This window comes from Acanthaster planci, linkage group LG20, assembly GCF_054643075.1.
Source record: "Acanthaster planci isolate LZ-2023a linkage group LG20, COTS_SCS, whole genome shotgun sequence".
NCBI classification, from domain to species: domain Eukaryota; kingdom Metazoa; phylum Echinodermata; class Asteroidea; order Valvatida; family Acanthasteridae; genus Acanthaster; species Acanthaster planci.
The window spans coordinates 1,227,959-1,246,590 of NC_141796.1; the positions used below are offsets into that span (position 1 = coordinate 1,227,959).

The window sequence follows — 18,632 nt, forward strand, 5'->3', positions numbered from 1 at the left end:
TCAGTTTAGCTCTTTTACTCATTTGCCTTGCTCGTTTACCCGTTTCACTCTTTATTTTACTCTTCTTACTGTTTATTTTGCTCTTTTTATTGTTGCGTTTTATTGTTCATTTACAGTTAAACTCTATGTGATTGTGTTCCTTTAAAGGATTTGACGAGGATTTGACTGAGCTGTAACTCTTATACCTCAGTGGCCAATCATCATTTTTTGCCACTCATTTGGCGAGAGGTATGAGTTATATGCAATGAAATAAGCAAGTCACGAGCAGTGAAATACATGTCTATGTATATACATCCTATACTGACCAATTTCGTTTGTTTCGTGTCATTTAAATGTCATCCTTCCAAGGATCAACATGAATGTTATTTATGCATTCAAGCCCTGGTTTTTCACCAGTGTGACAACGGTTTTGGACGGAAGTCTAATCTAGAGAGAAAAATATCCTCGCTGAGGAAGAATCAGACATGAATGGAATTAACAATGATTCGGAACCTGTTGAGGCTGATGACAAAACCTCGAACGAAGACAGTTAAGAACTGGAAGACAATGCCACCTACGAAGATTGACTGGCTGAAGCCAAAGAAACAAATAGGGGGATGAGGGATACAAAAGACTGGTACGTCAACAAAGGCATGGATGAAGATCAAGCCATGCAGAAGGCAAACAGAAAGACCCTCTGAGCAGTCAAGCAAGACCTTTTCGACAAATACACGTAGGTGTTTCTGTCAAGTTACCTGTATTTGAGGGATAATGAAACTCGTACGGCTATTGTGGATGATCTCAACGGAAAACTTGATAAAGGCATGAAAATCAACTACGCCTTGAATAGTGGATGGCGAATCCAAGTTTGAGAAGCTGAATGAAGCAGACATCTTACGCAAGCATTAATTTCGTCACTACAGGCTGACCAACTGGGCCGACATCACTTTGGGCGTCGGCCGGGCGTGGCGAAGGAGCAAACACATCCCCTTGCTTGATTCGAGCAGTTTGACGATGTTACATTTTCTTTGACAAAAATCATAATAAATAAAGCGTACAGTCAACCTAGCACGAGGATTTTTGATGAGTCCAGCATACCCTGTGGTGCAGAAAAGCTCACAAGATGCTGTTTCGATGGTACAGACAAGCACCTATCTGCCACTGCTTCCTTTCCCATTCTGACTGCCCACTATTAGTGGTTAACAGCTGTTTACCAGGAAGGCCTTTATAAAAATACCCATTTATGAATCAAGCCGGTGTTATATTATAATACGCACCTGGATTATGAAACGGCACTATCAGCATTATGCAGGGGCGTGGACACAAAAGAAGAGGCTTACGTGGATCACATGGTAGGGGAAGGGAAGTGCAGGAGGGATGTCCGTGATTAGAATCACGGATAAAGTTGTATCCTTTGCTTGTCCCTTTTTTTTAAGTTTGTTTCCTTCATAGGGAAGATGATTTTTCGAAGGTTGTTTAATCTCTTTCCCAAATTTGTAGCGAAGACGTTAATTTAATTGAAGGGTACTCGCGTCATACAATGGACCTGCTTGTTAGGTTAGCACATATATCACATAATACGATAATAAATTTCTTCCATGTTAGGACTATTTGGCACAGTAAACGCCTCGTTCTCATTTAACGGCGGTGGAAAGTCTGATTGGGTGATACAAATATCGAAATGGGGAAATAATCATCACTGGTCCTGCAACTGAGAGATTACCGGAGAGAAACGGAAATCGTTCGAGAAACCAAAGCCTGGTTTCACAGCTTTAAGTATACATGTATAACTGTATAGGTTCCTCTCACGTAGGCGTACTACATGTATGATAAACACCATTGGAGATGTACGCCTACTGCATACGACCTGTGATAGAGTTAAGGTTGTTGTCCATCCTTTTATAGAAGTGGTGTATGGGGATTCTTTCCTTATGTTTTTCTTTATAACCCTTTTGCATATCTGTCAGAAACTATTACATCTCGCCATTCACAAAGAAATACAGTTTACACTCCGGTGTTTTATGGTAGATATACTCGTACACTATTTCCACGTGGTACAAAGGTAATGAACTGCATATGTCAGATACTAAACACGCTACGCCCTAGCCTCAAGCAGCCTCCAATCTAACTGGATCTGCTTCCAAGATGTAAGTCATATTTGCTTTGATCAATGCCTCGACTACCGTTTCCCCCCTTACCAAAAAATGGCCCGACTGTTTTTTTTATCATATACCAAGTATTTTAAACAACGTCTAAAAACAGATGTTCAATTCTTGACTTCAATTAACGAACACCTTCGTTATTTGAAGTCATGAAAAATGACAAAAACGTCGGTTTCCAGACTCTCAGATATATTCCATGTTTCAAAATGAGGAAAATGGTACCAGTCTAGAAGCGACGGCATTTGCAAGCCTCAATCCTTAAAATTTACAGTCTTCTCTGTTGTGCTTCGCACTCAGAATACTGAGTGAATAGAAGTTTGGTGTAGGGATCCACAAAGTAGATAAACACGCTGCCCAAACTACATTTTGGGACTTTTCTCAGACTAAAAGTCGTCAAGATGTCACGTTGGCTGCACACTGCTTCCCGTTTGGACTTCTGAAGAGCCACCTTGCACCAACTCTATACTTAACGTGCAAGTGTTACAACCGACGATAAAGACATTCTGGTCAATGTCCTTGTCAGTAACTAAGTATTCACCGCCGCATCGACAGCTGTAGCTATATACTTCCTCATCTGCAAAGCACAAAGGTCAAGGAATGGAAAAAGGCATCGGTTTCATCTTCACTCTCAAGGCATTACTACTACGAACCTTCCTGAATCGTACAAAACCTGCATTTCATAGGAAACAACGGTAAATTCTTTGTACTTCAACTTTCAAGGGACATCAAGCCCCAGACAGTGGCTGGGCTGTGCATTCTTCAATCCTGCAAAATCCTCCACTCTACAGGAAACCAACAGGCTAAGTATATTAACTGTGCTTTTACTTTTAAGGGAGCATCGTTTCTCGGTTCACAAATCACATTAGGATCAGAGTGTCTTGAATCCTGCAAAGTGTATCAATCCCACATTTGGATTTTGAAGGATCTACAAGGTATGTGCAAAGGTTAAGCTCCATGCCCCCCCCCCAAAAAAAAAACGCAAAAAAAGAGAAAAGAATATCACTTTAAAGGTTCTCTATATCGAGAGGGTATGCTGTAAACTGAGTCAGGAAACTGTGCGATGGTAAAAGCATGCCATGGTCTGATGAAACGGTTGTATTGAAATACGCTGTTCACTTGGGGGCATTTCACAACTTGTTCTGCACTTTGTTCACACATTATTGGTTTGTAAACAGACTTTTGTATGTCTCTTTGTGTGTTCAGACTTTGAACTGAGTCAAACTTAGATTTCTTCACTTTTACCTTTACTTGAAAACGCTTAGGTGAATAAATGTTCAACAGGAAAACTGCATACCTTCTTGCCAATCCATCTCGTCTACATTGACCTTCTCATTTAGAGGCCATAGCTTCCTCATTTCTTTCTCTGCAATTCAATCACAAGTTACTGGTTAAAATGTTGACAGATCTTTAAATTTGATACTGGCTCTGATGTCTTAGAAGATACATGTACTTAAAGCGCAGTTACAGTTTCTTTTACAGAGGCAGGAGGAAAACCCCTGGAGAACATTCTGGGCAAAATCTGGAGAATGGGGTAGGGAATGACATCCGATCAACACGTGGTCTAAGCAACGAATCAAAGGTGAGCGACTATAGGAAGGAACCACTGTGCCAACTAGACTCTCTGACGGGCCCAGGACATCACAAGTGTCTCTTTTGCAACTATCGGCGTGTTGAACATTGCGTGCTGGCAATGATCAACAACCAACTGGAAACCTGGCTTCAACCTTTGTACCTGTCTGCCTCGCATCATATTCCTTCCTGCTGGCCTCGTCACCAAGCGTCCTCCAAGCTGTGTCTACCAGGTGAAATCGCTGTAATGCTGCTGCCCGCTCTGCCTCACTGCACGTTGGGGGCAGCTTGTCAGGATGGCACTAGGACATGGACAACTGAACACTTCAAAATTACATGAACTCTATCAACTCCTACTTGAGGTTAGGTCTGAAGAGATAGAACATGAACAGTGCTGTACTACCTCTTATGACCATCTCAAGACACCACAACACCATCATTAGACCAACACAAGACCTCCGGTCTGAATTCAAGTCATAAGCAATTCAAATGAACTCTAAAGCATTCCCTTGTCATTGGCCACCCTGTTACTTGTGACTAGCCTTGTAAACGGTCTTAAACATGTCCAGTCTTATGACATCTCTTCTGTGACATCAAAACAATCGAAAACAATATCAACCTAAACTCTGATTTTTGCAACAGATAGGCAAATATGGTTACCACGGTAATACTTTCAGAGGCCATTCGCAGTAACCCTTACCGATGGCGGTAAGCAAAAAACTACTGTATGGAGTCACTCTTTTGTGAGGCCCTTCGTAGAAATCCAAACACAGTAATTTCTGCCATTTAATGGGAGCCATCAGGAACGTACAGTGAAAATTTACTACATGTAGAATCAGCTTAATGTACCTGTCAAATGCGTACACAGAAGGCTTCAAAACCTAAATGGGATCCCATTTTACAGGGTTGGTAACAATTAGGAAACCTAGACAGCATTGTACAGGTTGGAGTTGTTTTGTCAAAAAAGCCCTCACTACCTTAAGTACTGCCCTCTGGTAACAAGACTTGAGCTCTTGCGAGGAGGCATCCTGTGCTGCTCCAAGAATGTCGTACAGCCCTTCTGAGGTCATCATGAAGTTTTCACCATCTTCATCAAAGGCACTATCAGACCAATTCCCCCTTAATGGTAATCTATGAATAAAACAGCAGAACTAACGAATTACTAAAGACTACAGACCCACAGTACATCTGCTTCATGATCAGTGCATGCAGTTTTTCAAAACATCAAGTTTGGGCAAGTTTAAAGGATACTGCTGAGTTGGTGGGAAGTGGGGCCCAGGTATAGTAGACATACTGTGTCGATGGGGGTTTGGGGGCTTCGGGTATATAGGCGATCCTAACGCCGTGGTAACCTCAAGATTCACAAGCCGGATATTCCCCTGCGTCCCATCGTGTCATCAAGGGACTCACCTGCTTAAGAGACTGCCTGTTTTCTGACCCGCATCCTCCAGCCCCCGGTGGGCAACACACCTCACCATACCCAGTTCGTGGAGCTCACAAGAAGTCTGTCACTCCAACCCATCAACATCATGGTTAGCTTCAATGTGGTGAAGCCATCACAATTTTTCAGCACAACACCACCCCCAAAAGACATCAGTTTCAAGCTCAGCGACTGCTGGTGTCCACTGCTAGCACTCCAAGACGACTCCCACCTCCGGGCAGTAGGGTCCCCTATACCCGAAACCCAAGGTTTCCCCCAATTCTGCCTCCAAGCGCCACCACAGGATCCAACACCTTCATGCCCCAGTGCACGCATAGCAGTCACACATTCTGTAAATCCCGTTTCACGCTCCAATGCTTCCGGATTACCTTTATAACCTAGCTTCCCACTTAAGTCCAGCACACTCTCCAGAGGACGGTCAGAACATCCTGGCTATATAAAAACGTCACATTAACACTCACCAGTTCTTTGAAGAACCACACCTCTTCTAATAGATTCATTCCATGGTGTACCCACAAGCCTACATCTAAATGCTGTTACTAAGAGAGTACATGATGATAGCGGTGATGTAAAGAGGGTCCAATTTAGAAAAAAAAATCCCCATTCCATATCATCTAATGCCTCATCCGCATGACCCTCTGCCCTACAAAGTCAAATTCTATGAGTTTTATTTTCTAAAAAAACAAAGAACTGGTCAGATACAAGTACGCAATTACGTACTGTAATTCTCGCATATGCTGACTTAATTTTTTCCACCCACTTCTTTCATGTTTCTATTTTGATTTTCTACCATATCTTTAAAAATAAAGTGATTAACGTTTTAAACATGCGAGATAAAAAGGCACACAATAATGATTTTCACGATCTTGGAAAAACCCGGCTGGCTTTTCCATCAACAAACCCGGATAGAAAGCACTTAGTCTGAAAAGACTTCTCTAACAACACTTGGTGCCCCTGTGCACAAATCACGACAATTGCCTGAAAATAATCATAAATGCTCCAGAATTTTCTCAGCTGAATTTTACTTTTTTGGGACATACACATATGTGATCACGTATGGAACATTTTCCTTTTTTTCCAGGGGCTGGCAAAGAGGTCAGGAAATGCAGTCATCGTAAGCAGGTTGCCCCTGCCTGGTGTACCATAATTCTGAGACTTTGCTTGCTCCATGGCTCGGCTCATCGGCCTGATCAAGCACATCTCCCCCCCCCCCCAATTTCCCAACATTATTGCAAGAGATGATCTGCATTGCCGAGACTGGGGTGACTCTTTACGAGTGAACTTCGTAGTTACAATGTTCAATCATCAATAACACACTGCCGTTTCAAAAACAATGATATTATGAATATAAGAAAGCAAACCGCGCCGGATTCTGGTACAGTACTCACAGCAGGCCTCGGCACGTGCACGTACACTACATGTACGTACCGTACCTCAGGAAAACAGAACCAGACTATTTATTTAAAAATCGAACACCATCCACCGAACCAACGGAACCCTACCTGAAATGCGTCTGGGAAACAGACCAATATAACTCGCACAGAATTTCATGCGCACAGTGAGCGTCAGCGATGTCAAATTGAGGTGAGTGAATGTTCACGATTACCATACCTTATTTCTACACAGTCGGGCTAAAGTATGTCAGTTTGGCATTTGCTAACGACGCAATCATTTCGAATAAGCCTCGGCCCTGGGGTTTTTCCAGATTTAGAGGGCACACAAAGTCGTTTTTCTTCAAGGGCAATGCCAGTAAAGGTCAATGGTAGTCGATCATGTCGATACGCTGCCGCTGTTTCTCGCTGGTAAACGGTACGTCCAGCGACTTTGCCTTTACGTTTCGGTTTCTTTGCAGGTTACCAATGAAAGACGGAAGTGGTTGCCCATGCAATATGCCATGTATGCTGCAGTGCAGGATTTTCTTTTGGAGCAAACAGTGAATGAAACAATCCGGGAAGAGTTCCATCTATGGACATCCCTATTTCTCCCCTAGTGGTCAATGGGGATATCTCAATCATCAGAAATGATCATTTGTCCTAAAAGTAAAACGTCAAATTTAGCAGGGAAAAAGATAAGCTTAAGACTAAGAGTTCAAAAGGTTTACGGTCCAGACATGACAGAAGGACAATTTGATCGAAATTGAAACCAGTCACACGCATCACATTCATCTGCTCTTCCAATTGCTGCACTCACGAGCAAAATTGTGTATCGGAAGTTTACATTTTTTTCCTGTTAAATGCGTTTAAATATTTTTGGTATACACAGACAATATCACAGGAACTTAATGTAGCCCTACCATCACCATGACGACTGTCCTGAGTGAGCGCGCTCGGAGCAATCTTCTGGTGCACCGTGCATCCATCGCGCAGGACCTAACGGTGGATTATGTGCTGGACCTGTTGATTTCCGATCTCAGTATCAGTTTAGAGGAGTCTGAGTTGATTGGTGCCGAGGTATGAAGGCAAAGGGGGGGCTGTAATTTGGAACCAGTGTGGGGTAGTGGGGACATCCAAAATCCATTCACAAAATTGCAGGTAGCAACCACACCGTAGCGATGAAAACGGCAACAATGAGCATGCACGTACGTACTGATCAAAGAAAAGATTGGGTACGTCACTATAGTCACTGTTTTCACCGGAACGGTACCTGCCATTTGAGAGAATCACGGATGTCCGCGCTGCCCCTTAGTGATTTTGTGTACATGTACACAGGACGCAAGACAACCTCGTTTGTTTGGTTCCCAGATGTCAATGTATAATACAGAAATGACGTCATCTGAAAAAGAGTGCCTGATTACCGGTACATGTGTGGGGAATTAGAGCCTTTAAGGGACTCCTTTACTGTACATATTGCTGTACTTGACCGTATCATATCAAAAACACGTAAAAATTACGCAGTAGCAGTATTTCGCTTCATTTAGCAATTTTGGCAGCTTTTGGACATATACCAAATGAAAAATTTTTTTGTAGATCTACAGTGAAATGCACGCTGACCAGAAACTAGAGACTTTTTTTTCAGACAGTTTTTGATTTCTGGATGCATCATTTTCCAAAGGTTACGAGGCGGCGCAAAGCAACCAAACTCCTGGACATCATCGCAACCAAGGGCCAACAGGCCTACAATAACCTGCACAAGGCCCTGAGGGAAAGACACAAACACCTGGCTATCCTTCTGGAAGATGGCGTGACCGTGGACGGCGTTCCCCTCACTCCGGGGATGTCGCCGGATATTTTATCTGAGGAGGAAGGTACATTACGTTGGCACGACTCTACATCTTCTAAAATCAAAATGTACTGATTGAAATTTTGAAACCAAAATTTGCTTACCAAAAACATTGTTAGAAAAGCTGTCTCCTTACTTGATCAATGTGCACTTATCAGTCACAAAGGAAAAGGAAACTCAGTCTGGCCAAATATGAAAGATTCCAGCTTTTTTCATGCACAAATCAGTGTAACATTAAGCGTTTTGTCCATGGATGACATCACAGTTTTCCCCATGAATGTGAATATCTCATCTACATAAAAGAGGCACCAAAGTAATCTTGAAAACAAGAGATCAAAATTTGAAGGATTGACAAAAATTATTTCATTGACCTTTTAAGTTTTATGAGTAATGCATTTTTCATGTCATGTTTTTAATTGTTTTGTCATGCATTCTGTTTTCTTTTTAACCTTTGTAAGCACTTTGATAACTTGGCTTTTAAGGCTAAAATGCAATATTTACATGTACATAAACAAGAACATTGATAATGTCAAGTATAAACAGGAAAGATTTTATGAAAGACATCACTGGTTTGCATTTTGTTCATTTTGCTTCAGTTCAAATTGTCATGACGCGCGGCGGAGTCCCACCCCGGCCGGCTGTCTTCATGTCCCGCATGGACAAAGTGCGGGAAATCCGTGAGGCACTCTTCCAGCTGCAAGACAAGATTGGCTGGGTGCTAGTACACGGCATGGGGGGCATTGGCAAGTCTGTGCTGGCCGCCGAAGCTGTCCGCAACTCCAAGATCCTCACAAGTGAGCTCTTGTCATTTTAATCATTTACTAAAGGCCGTTTTGTACTTCATGTGAATGCGAAGGTGCAGCAAAGTTTGACGTCACAAAAAATTTGCCGCTGAAAGAATCTTTGCAGTGTTTAAGCAATAGGAATCCTCAACATTTTAAAAGCGTCCATTTTCGTCATACCAAACCGAGTGACACATCAAAACAAAGAGCTTTAATTCCTCAATCTAATACAAACTCAAACTCAAATGTGGTTCTGGCGAAATGCGACTAATTTTTGCAGAGCTGGTCACAAATTTATCCAGGGGAAAACCCAAAGATGGAAATCAAACCCAATCCAAATGCTAACCTCGGCAATAGACCCAAACAATCCTGTCCCTTGTTCAGTAACCAGAGTTCCTGGTCGATTGCAGAGGTCTTTCCCGGAGGTGTGTTTTGGGTGGCCATCAGCAACATCGACAAATCCAAGCTGCTGACCAAGCTTCAGAACCTCTGTGCCCGACTGGACCAGGAGTCCCGCCCACCCCCACTCAACTTGGAGGAGGCCAAGGACAGGCTGCGATTGGTGCTCGTGGAGCAACACCCAAGGTAGGTTTTTTCAGGGGTCTTAAACCCAATCCTGTTTAGCTCTTTCTTGGTAGTTCAACAATATTAGACACACCTGAAAGTAGAACCTTGCTAAATGCAAAGTAGAACCCTGCTAAATACAAAGTAGAACCCTGCTAAATGCAAAGTAGAACCCTGCTAAATGCAACAACATCAGACACGCTGAAAGTAGAACCCTGCTAAATGCAACAAAATTAGACACACCTGAAAGTAGAACCCTGCTAAATGCAAAGTAGAACCCTGCTAAATGCAACAACATCAGACACGCTGAAAGTAGAACGCTGCTAAATGCAGCAACATCAGACACGCTGAAAGTAGAACCCTGCTAAATGCAACAACATCAGACACTTGAAAACAGGACCCTGTTAAAATGGAAAATAAATTCATGCTGAATGCAACACAGCTGAAACAAGAACCCTTGAAAATGCAACCAGATACTACACAGACAAAACAAGAGTTCTGCTGAGTGAAGCAAAAAAGCAACAAATTTCACTTGTGGATTCTTTAGCCCGTGCAGTGTGATGAATAAACACCAGGCAAGGGGACTATTAACAGGACCCATCGTGTGTCCACTACTTAATGCAAAAATATGAGAAATAAATGTTAAATGTTGTACAGGTACATGTGGGTGTAATATCCTATAAAACCTGTGGATATTTTCTCTCGGGAGTTTAGGTAAACTTCACATAGGCATGTGGAGATGATACTAAAAACTGGAATTGAACAAGTTCTGTGCAAAATTCCATTCGAGCTGGTGGTCTTCTTAATTGAAATTCTCAACTGAAATGGTGAATTTTGTCAATGTCATTTCTTTTTTCCTGTCTTCATATTGCATGAACCACATGATGGCACGATTAAAGTGCTTTTTGATGTTCCGTGTTGTTCCTGTCGTTGAAATGGGGTTAAAGGATTTCCTGATAAAGGAAATCATTGATCCTTTTAAGTAACTGAAACCCCTGCAAGGTTTGCAGCATTGATAATGTTACCAGCATCCTGATTTTTTTGGTACAAAGATCCCTGGATCTACATGTACATATCTATGACACATTCATGTATTTAGCCGCTTCTCACCTTTATCCTTGAACATGTTGAAGAAAGAAGTTGCAACACTGCCAAAACGGGCATCAGAAGGTTGAACAGATGTACACAGACTTGTACGGTCAAACCTTGCCAACCCACCAAGCCCCCCCCCCCAGGTGTACTGATATGTAAAATCATATTGGAATTGCAGGATTGACTGTCAGTGTACATGTATATCAGGCATGCAACTTTCCTTGGATCGGCTGATTTCCTCAAAAAAATGCACGTCTGGTAAAGATTGGAATTACGTCGTATTTTGTTAAAGTCCAAGTTGCATCCCTGGTTTTAATAGAGGTGCCTTTGCAAATAAGGTTGCCATGGTTTGGCAAATGTGGCCACTGTGGGTTGCCTGTGTTGCAAAAGACCATCCCAAACGTGGTTTCACTGCACTGAAATAGCGAGGACATTGATCATGTAAATAAGTCCCACTCATATGTCTTCATTGATTTCATTCCTAATAATACAAGGTTCCTGTATATAACAAGGTTACCTGCCACATCCGCATGACCTCTTATTCACAAGGTTGAGCTGCACATGTACATGTTGGGCTCTGCAGTACTGGCATTGTAAAGCTCCGTGGCCAAAACATTTTAGTGGCAACCTAATCATGCAAGATGCATGTTAAAACCACAAACAGTATCTGCCTGGATTTCATTAAATGCCCTAAGCTGCAATCCCTTAGGGTCTTTTTATTTTGCAAAGCAGGCCTTGTTAGCAAAAAGCAGGAGTTCAAGCACTCAACACTCGTAAAAGAAACCTTTTTTTAGATATGGCAGTTTTAATCAATAACTTCTCATAGGCTGGCAGCCTGTAAAACTTCTGCGATTTATGGCCATTTCTAGTATACTCCGATTCACTGGTATCAACTTCAAGTAAGTGAAAGCTTTTGGACTTGAGGCAGACTCCAGTCATGAAAGTGTTGAAATATAAAAAGCAAATTCTTTCCCAGTTAATCAAATTGCACCAAATCAAACTAATGACCTCGGGCAAATTATTTTAAAATTGATAAAAATGCTCTATTTTCCTTTGAATTTTGTTTTGTTTTGTTTTGTTTTGTTTTAGGTCTCTGCTCATTTTGGATGACATTTGGTCAACCAAGGTTGCTCGGATATTTGACGTTCAGTGTAGAGTTCTAGTAACTACCAGGGACAAAAGCGTTGTAGATACCATTTCAAGTAAGAAGTCTGAAAATATAGAAACAATTCATGATGAGACAATATAAAAAATGAGTGGTCTCACATTGTGGTTGCTTTCCCCTTGTTCTGAATCGTCACAGTCGGGCATTCATTTATACATGTATGCGGCACAGGCTCTTGACCATGTTGACTGCACTCCTTCCACAAGTCTGTGCTGGAATCTGTTCCTTTAATTGACTGCCTGTTTGCATTCAAGTCACAAATCAATTTGGTTTTTTTTCCATTCAAGCTTGATCCCCAGATTTTCTGTAAAAGGTATTTAGAAGCTTTGGGGGGAAAAAGATGGCCCATCTTCCTTGAATAAATTCTTTCCCTGGATACGAATTGCAACTGTCGCAGCAACAACAATCAAGCTGAAACATCCCAACATGATTTCATTTCATCAGGTCCAGTCACCACGATCAGTTTGGAGCATGGATTCTCTGAATCCCAAGCCTTGGAGACCTTGGCGCTGTGGACCGAAAAACCCAGGAAAGAGCTTCCTCCCGAAGCACATCAGATCTATGAAGCATCAAAAGGTAACACAGATTATCTTCTTAGAATCTTTGCCGCGGAGTGATTACATTATCAAGGTCAGAGGTCTGCATTGGCACGGTAACCAGATCTCGACTAGTATAGTTAACATGGCGGCTTCTAGCTATGACATAACCTCCACGAATGTCCTAATACTTTCGAAGCTGTTTTGTTCCCCCCCTCATTTTGAAACCTAAAGAAATGACGCATGTGAAGTTTAACAGTGTTGGTGATCATCATCAACATAATTAACCAATGCCGGGAAAAACAAATGGAAATATTTGGAAGACTAAATCATCAACTCTGAGCACTCGTTCACTACGGATGGCCGATCCAGTTGTTATGCTCATTACTTGATCCGTCTCTAGGAAATCTCAATGCAAGTTTGTGCCACGTTTGCCTCAGTGTATAGCACTTGCACTGACTTGCAAGCATCTCTTTTGGAATCAATCTGTAAAGGAGGAATGGGTATTTTACATCTCAGTTAGGTCTGGTGATCAGACTAGAATGTTGTAACACCACTGTCATTGCCTGTGTTGACTGGGGCAAAGCAAAGCTCAGCCACCAGCTTCCTTTTTAAAAGCATTTGAAAGTTATACAATGTAAATACTGTTCGTTGACTTTTTTCTGTATAGTACCAAAGAGGCTACGTCATGCCCATAATTATGTATTTAAAAGGCATAAGCGCGGGAACCAGTGCTTGAACCAACATGCATTTGCATACTCTATTTGCTTGCACTACACTTCCTGGTTCTAAATGATGTCACACCTTTAGTACTAAAGTGGACAGCTTACACCATGCTTGGGTCATTCCATGAAGTTGGGGCACAATTTGTGACTGTGTCCATTGTTATGTGGGTTCCATGAAAATGAGCAGCTATTTCCCTGCAGGTGGATTCCAAATTGACATTGTTATACGTCTTGCAAGGCTGAATACAGAGGTGTGTAATTTTTACAGAGTAATGACTGTACAGGTCATTACAGGTGGTAAAAGTTACCCATGTAACAAGGACACCGTCTCAAAATTGTGCCCCAACCTCATGGAATGACCCATACCTACATGTAAAATGCATACGATGATCCCCTGGCTTTACATGTAGTTAATCCTCTGGTCATCTCCTTGATTGGTGGACCTCTCCGAGACCTAAAATGCATACGATGATCCCCTGGCTTTACATGTAGGTAATCCTCTGGTCATCTTCTTGATTGGTGGACCTCTCCGAGACCTAAAATGCATACGATGGTCCCCTGGCTTTACATGTAGGTAATCCTCTGGTCATCTCCTTGATTGGCGGACTTCTCCGAGACCACCCCCACCGCTGGGAGTACTACCTCAAGAAGCTGAAAGAGAAGAAGTACAGTCGGCTGCGCAAGGCCTCATCCTACGAGTACGAGAGCGTGGACGAGGCCATGGGAGTCAGTGTGGACCAACTGCCGGATGAGTCCCGAGAGCTCTACTTTGACTTTGTCATTTTTGATGGAGGAGTCAAGATCTCTGCAAAGGTAAGGTGATTGGCTAAGATGGAACGGAAACGTTTCACACCGTTCACACATGATCACACTTTTGAGGCAAGGTACTCATTTCTTTGTATCAAGTTGGTGTCTTTTGGTCAGTGGTTCAAAGGCTTGAATAAAAACAAAGTGCCACAGTTAAACTTTTTGACAGTAATTTATCCAAAAATTCTGGAAAACTGTAATGCAATAGTAGTTATAGACTGAAGATTTTGCCTTGAGTGACGTCATACTACTGCTCATCATGCAAAGTTTTATTATTTTTATTATTCAAACAAGATTCTAAAGGCCTTAACAGTGGCAGAACGAAGATTGTAAATCAGGTTAACAGGTTACACAAGTGGATAAATTTACAGGAACTGCACGACAAAGTTGCAACTCAGAGCACCCTGGAAAAGTACATTTCATAATGAAACTGTAAATCTTTGATGCCCTTAGGTTCTCAGCATCTTGTGGGACATAGAGATGGAATCCGTGGAGGACGAGATGCTTCAACTGGCCAACAAGTCCCTTGTTCGTCAGGAATGGGACGACAAGTTGCGCTGCATGATCTACACCGTGCATGACTTACAGCTAGACTTCATCAAACAGAACAGCGAAAACCAGAAAGTAAGCTGATACAAACTGATACTTACTTAGGTGGTACAAATGAATACCCATCTTTAACTCAGTTGGATATTGCAAATGTATACTAACTGAGGTGGTACAAAGGGATGTTCACATATAGGTGGCACTAAATGTATACTCTTTTAGGTAGTACCTATGGATACTCACTTAGGTGGTACAAATGGATACTCACTTAGGTGATACACATGGATACTCACCTAGGTGATATAAATGGATACTCACTTAGGTGATTCACATGGATACTCACCTAGGTGATACAAATGGATACTCACTTAGGTGATACACATGGATACTCACCTAGGTGATATAAATGGATACTCACTTGGGTGATACACATGGATACTCACTTAGGTGGTACAAATGAATACTCACTTGGGTGGTATAGAAAGATAGTCATTTGGGTGGTACAAATGGATACTCACTTGGGGGTACAAATAGATACTCACTGAGTTGGTATAAATGGATACTCACTTAGGTGATACATATGGATACTCACTTGGGTAGTACAAATGGATACTCACTTGGGTGATACACATGGATACTCACTTAGGTGATACAAATGAATACTCATTTAAGTGGTATAAATGGATACTCACTTGGGGATATAAATGGATACTCACTTGGGTGGTATAGAAAGATAGTCATTTAGGTGGTACAAATGGATACTCACTTGGGGGTACAAATAGATACTCACTTAGGTGGTATAAATGGATACTCACTTAGGTGGTACATATGGATACTCACTTAGGTGGTATAAAAGGATAGTCATTTGGGTGGTACAAATGGATACTCACTTGGAGGGACAAATGGATACTCACTTAGGTGGTATAAATGGGTACTCGCTTGGTTGGTATAAATGGATACTCACTTGGGTGGTATAAAAGGATAGTCATTTGGGTGGTACAAATGGATACTCACTTAGGTGGTACAAATGAATACTCATTTGGGTGGTACAAATGGATACTCACTTCGATGGTACAAATTGATTCTCACTGGGGTGGTTCTTATGGATTGTCCCTTGGGTAGTTCAGATGGATACTCACTTGGGTGGAACAAGTTGACACAATGGATGGTACAAATGGATAGTACAAAAAGACACGTGACTGGTACAAGTAGATACTTATGTGGGTAGTACAAATGAATTCTTGGATGTTAATTCTAATTTTCTTTCTCATTTTCATTAGGATGTGCACAAAAAACTGGTCTGCAGTTACAAGAAGCTTTGTCAAGGCAAGTATCACACCTTAGAGGACGACGCCTACATCCACGAGTACCTCCCCATGCACATGGCCAAGGCTCACCTCTTCTCAGAGCTGCGCGGCCTCCTGCTCAACCTGGACTGGATCGTGGCCAAGCTGGGTGTGATGGGGTTGGCAGCGCCGGCCTATGTGCTCAGCGATTACGTCAAATACAGCCACTACCTCATGACGAGAGAGGTGAGGAAGGAAAGCCTAAACTAGATGTGTGGCAGTGCCACGTTATAAACAAGGATGCTTTGAGCCAGTGGGCTTCCTTCTGTTTGCCTTATGTCGATTCGCATGAAGCACATTGCATGCTGCCCCGGTAATATGATAAAAGACCAGCGTGAATGACGGCGCCAATTGTCTTTTCTTGTAGGGCTTGGCAATATTTTTTTATTCACGTTACAAGCACTATAGCATGTGGCGTGGATACAAAAATTGAAATGCGTCTACTTTGCAGGCTTTATTCAGCATGTACATGTACGTTACAACCCAGTCTTGTCCCAAGTTGAATCCTGACACTATTATTTGTCACTCAGTGATAAATTTAGATTTTTCGGATGCCTGATAAGATTTTTTTCCTACGATTTGACAGGAAATGGATCTTGCCAAGGAATTCCAGCTCTTTGTTAGCGTCAATTCCCACCTCCTTGTCCAGTCGCCCAAGCCCGACGTGACGCAGCTCGCCCTCAGCCAACCACCCAACTCCTTGGTCTACAAGCAAGCCCACCAGAGGGCGCTACAGAGTAAAACAGGTTTCTTTGTCAATTGGCGGTAAGTTATTTTTGCCGATCTCATCTGTAAGTCTTTATCCACCTTTTCAGTGTGGATTTTTCCTGTACTTTCCACATTTCTCATTTTTTTGGTTGGCATTTTTCTCATCAGGGAGGTCAGATCATCATTATGGGATTGATGTTGATTTTAATCATTAGGTGTTTTTTGTTCCCTGTACCAAGTTGTCTGAAACTTTTATTTCAAAAAGGGGAGATTTTTAAAGTTATAGAATAGTGTGAAAATTGTGGTTCCTGGCCAACTTCAGATGTCGCCCAGTCACTTGCTCCTACTACCCTGATTTTAGCTACTTTTTTGTGCTCTGCTCATATTTTCACAGCAATAGACCGTCTAAAATGGACTCCATACTCATGAGAAGCAAGGTTCATGAGGGAACAGTGTCCTGTGCAAACTTCTCACCGGAAGCGGATTTGGTCGTGTCTTGCGGAGAAGATGAGAACATCAAGGTATTCTACGCAAAACAGATCTCTGTGTTGTGCGCCCAAATGTATTTCCCCCTAAAAGGCTTTTTTCTGGCTTATGGTCAACATTGGTTGCTGGGTGAAACTTCAAAATTGCCAGCACTTTAATGATGGCAAGCATCCAACAAATACTGCTACAAGCTAAAGAGAAAAAGCTTGTGGAATGATTGCAGTATCACTCATGTTTAGAAACAGGAACAAAAGTTACTAGATTCGGTTGTAAAAGTGTGGTCTATGCGTGGTGGCTTAGAGCCTTGAAAGATTGCTGCGGCACAAAGTCAATCTTTTCTCACATGAAAGCAAATATCTGTTTCTGTGAGCTCTCATATGAGACATGACAGCAAGTCATTTTCTAAAAGTCACGGAAATAGAAACACAAGTCAACTCGAGTCCAAGCCACATGATTCGTCGACAGCTCTGCCTGCACCAATGGCCTCACAGTGTCACAAAGTGTATTGTCTTTATCAGAGACAATTATCAGCAGAAATGAAATCCACAACTTTTCCTGTGTGACAGCACAGGCGTTTCAATGACCTTTTGTCTCAAAATCTTGATTTCGTTCTCGCAGATATGGGAGAGCATGTCAGGGCGAGTTAGCCTCATGTTCAACACTCACGAGGAGCACGTCAACTATTGTGAGTTTTCACCCGACGGCAGCAAGTTACTCAGCTGTTCAAATGACAAAACTCTGAAGGTACTGACAACTATTTCATTCCTGTTTAAGCGCCAAGTTTACTGCCAAATTTGAGATTTTGTTTTTACTCTGGACACTGTTCAGAATTCAAAGACTTCAGATGGTCAGAATCTTGGGCAAACTATAGCTTTCAAGAAAAGGTCTTCCGAAAACACTCACTTATGTATACTAAGGCGTATAGTGGCCTTGTTGTGTTTAGCTTTATTTTGAAGTTGTCTTGTGTACATGTGACTGCATTGCAGCAAATGTTAAGTGTTAGGGCTTGGGAATATTGCCGAAAAGAAGTCAAAACGATCTTGTGAAAATGACTGTAAAAGGTCAGCAATGTTCATGAAGAGCGTGCTTGATTACACCCCTCGAGCCACTACCCATGGTGCCATCATGGGTTTGGAGGGTGTGCTCACTCTGTGGTAATAACTGAACGATCTTGGGTTACTTGAGACTGGGTCAAGAGGTTGTGCTGATGTGAAATTTGCCACACAAATTCAAGATTGTTCACAGCATTGGACAATCACATGCATTGTTGTATTTGAGTCCATCACAAGTCCAGTCACAAGTCCCTTTACAAGGCCAATCCTAATTACCAGGGTGACCAATGACAGAAGAATGCTTTTGTCACAGCTCATTTGAATAGCTTCTGAATTGGCTTAAGACTGAATGACTTGTGATGGACTTACAGGGACTTGTGATGGACTTACAGGGACTAGCAGGGACTTGTGATGGACTTACAGGGACTAGCAGGACTTGTGATGGACTGACAG

General features: G+C 42.1%; 2 protein-coding genes across 8 annotated transcripts in view; one reads left to right on the forward strand and one right to left on the reverse strand.

The window, feature by feature from the left end:
* LOC110975471 (dnaJ homolog subfamily C member 24-like) lies at positions 1-6,939 on the reverse strand. Of its 6 annotated transcripts, none has more exons than XM_087130820.1 (6): positions 6,763-6,939; positions 5,121-5,579; positions 4,688-4,841; positions 3,874-4,012; positions 3,436-3,504; positions 1-2,715 (listed from the first exon to the last, which is right to left on the reverse strand). In XM_087130820.1, exons 2-6 carry the CDS (start codon positions 5,186-5,188, stop codon positions 2,543-2,545), a joined length of 603 nt encoding a protein of 200 aa, XP_086986946.1. In that variant the 5' UTR covers positions 5,189-5,579; positions 6,763-6,939; the 3' UTR covers positions 1-2,542. The 6 variants fall into 6 exon arrangements, with proteins under 6 accessions (XP_086986946.1, XP_022083695.2, XP_086986945.1 ...); XM_022228003.2 differs by having other exon boundaries at positions 5,121-5,583; XM_087130819.1 differs by having other exon boundaries at positions 5,121-5,583; positions 6,654-6,939.
* Positions 6,601-18,632, forward strand: part of apaf1 (apoptotic peptidase activating factor 1) — a 24,989-nt gene continuing 12,957 nt past the window's right edge. The window contains exons 1-13 of one of the 2 annotated variants that reach the window (XM_022227989.2): positions 6,601-6,735; positions 7,414-7,601; positions 8,203-8,395; positions 8,967-9,164; positions 9,563-9,737; positions 11,898-12,010; positions 12,418-12,549; positions 13,809-14,047; positions 14,495-14,665; positions 15,868-16,119; positions 16,520-16,698; positions 17,036-17,162; positions 17,746-17,871. In XM_022227989.2, coding sequence (XP_022083681.2) covers positions 7,452-7,601; positions 8,203-8,395; positions 8,967-9,164; positions 9,563-9,737; positions 11,898-12,010; positions 12,418-12,549; positions 13,809-14,047; positions 14,495-14,665; positions 15,868-16,119; positions 16,520-16,698; positions 17,036-17,162; positions 17,746-17,871 — 2,055 coding nt within the window. In that variant the 5' untranslated portion in view covers positions 6,601-6,735; positions 7,414-7,451. Of the gene's footprint in view, positions 6,736-6,932; positions 7,191-7,413; positions 7,602-8,202; positions 8,396-8,966; positions 9,165-9,562; positions 9,738-11,897; positions 12,011-12,417; positions 12,550-13,808; positions 14,048-14,494; positions 14,666-15,867; positions 16,120-16,519; positions 16,699-17,035; positions 17,163-17,745; positions 17,872-18,632 lie in introns of those variants that run through there. The other variant, XM_022227990.2, reaches the window with a different exon arrangement.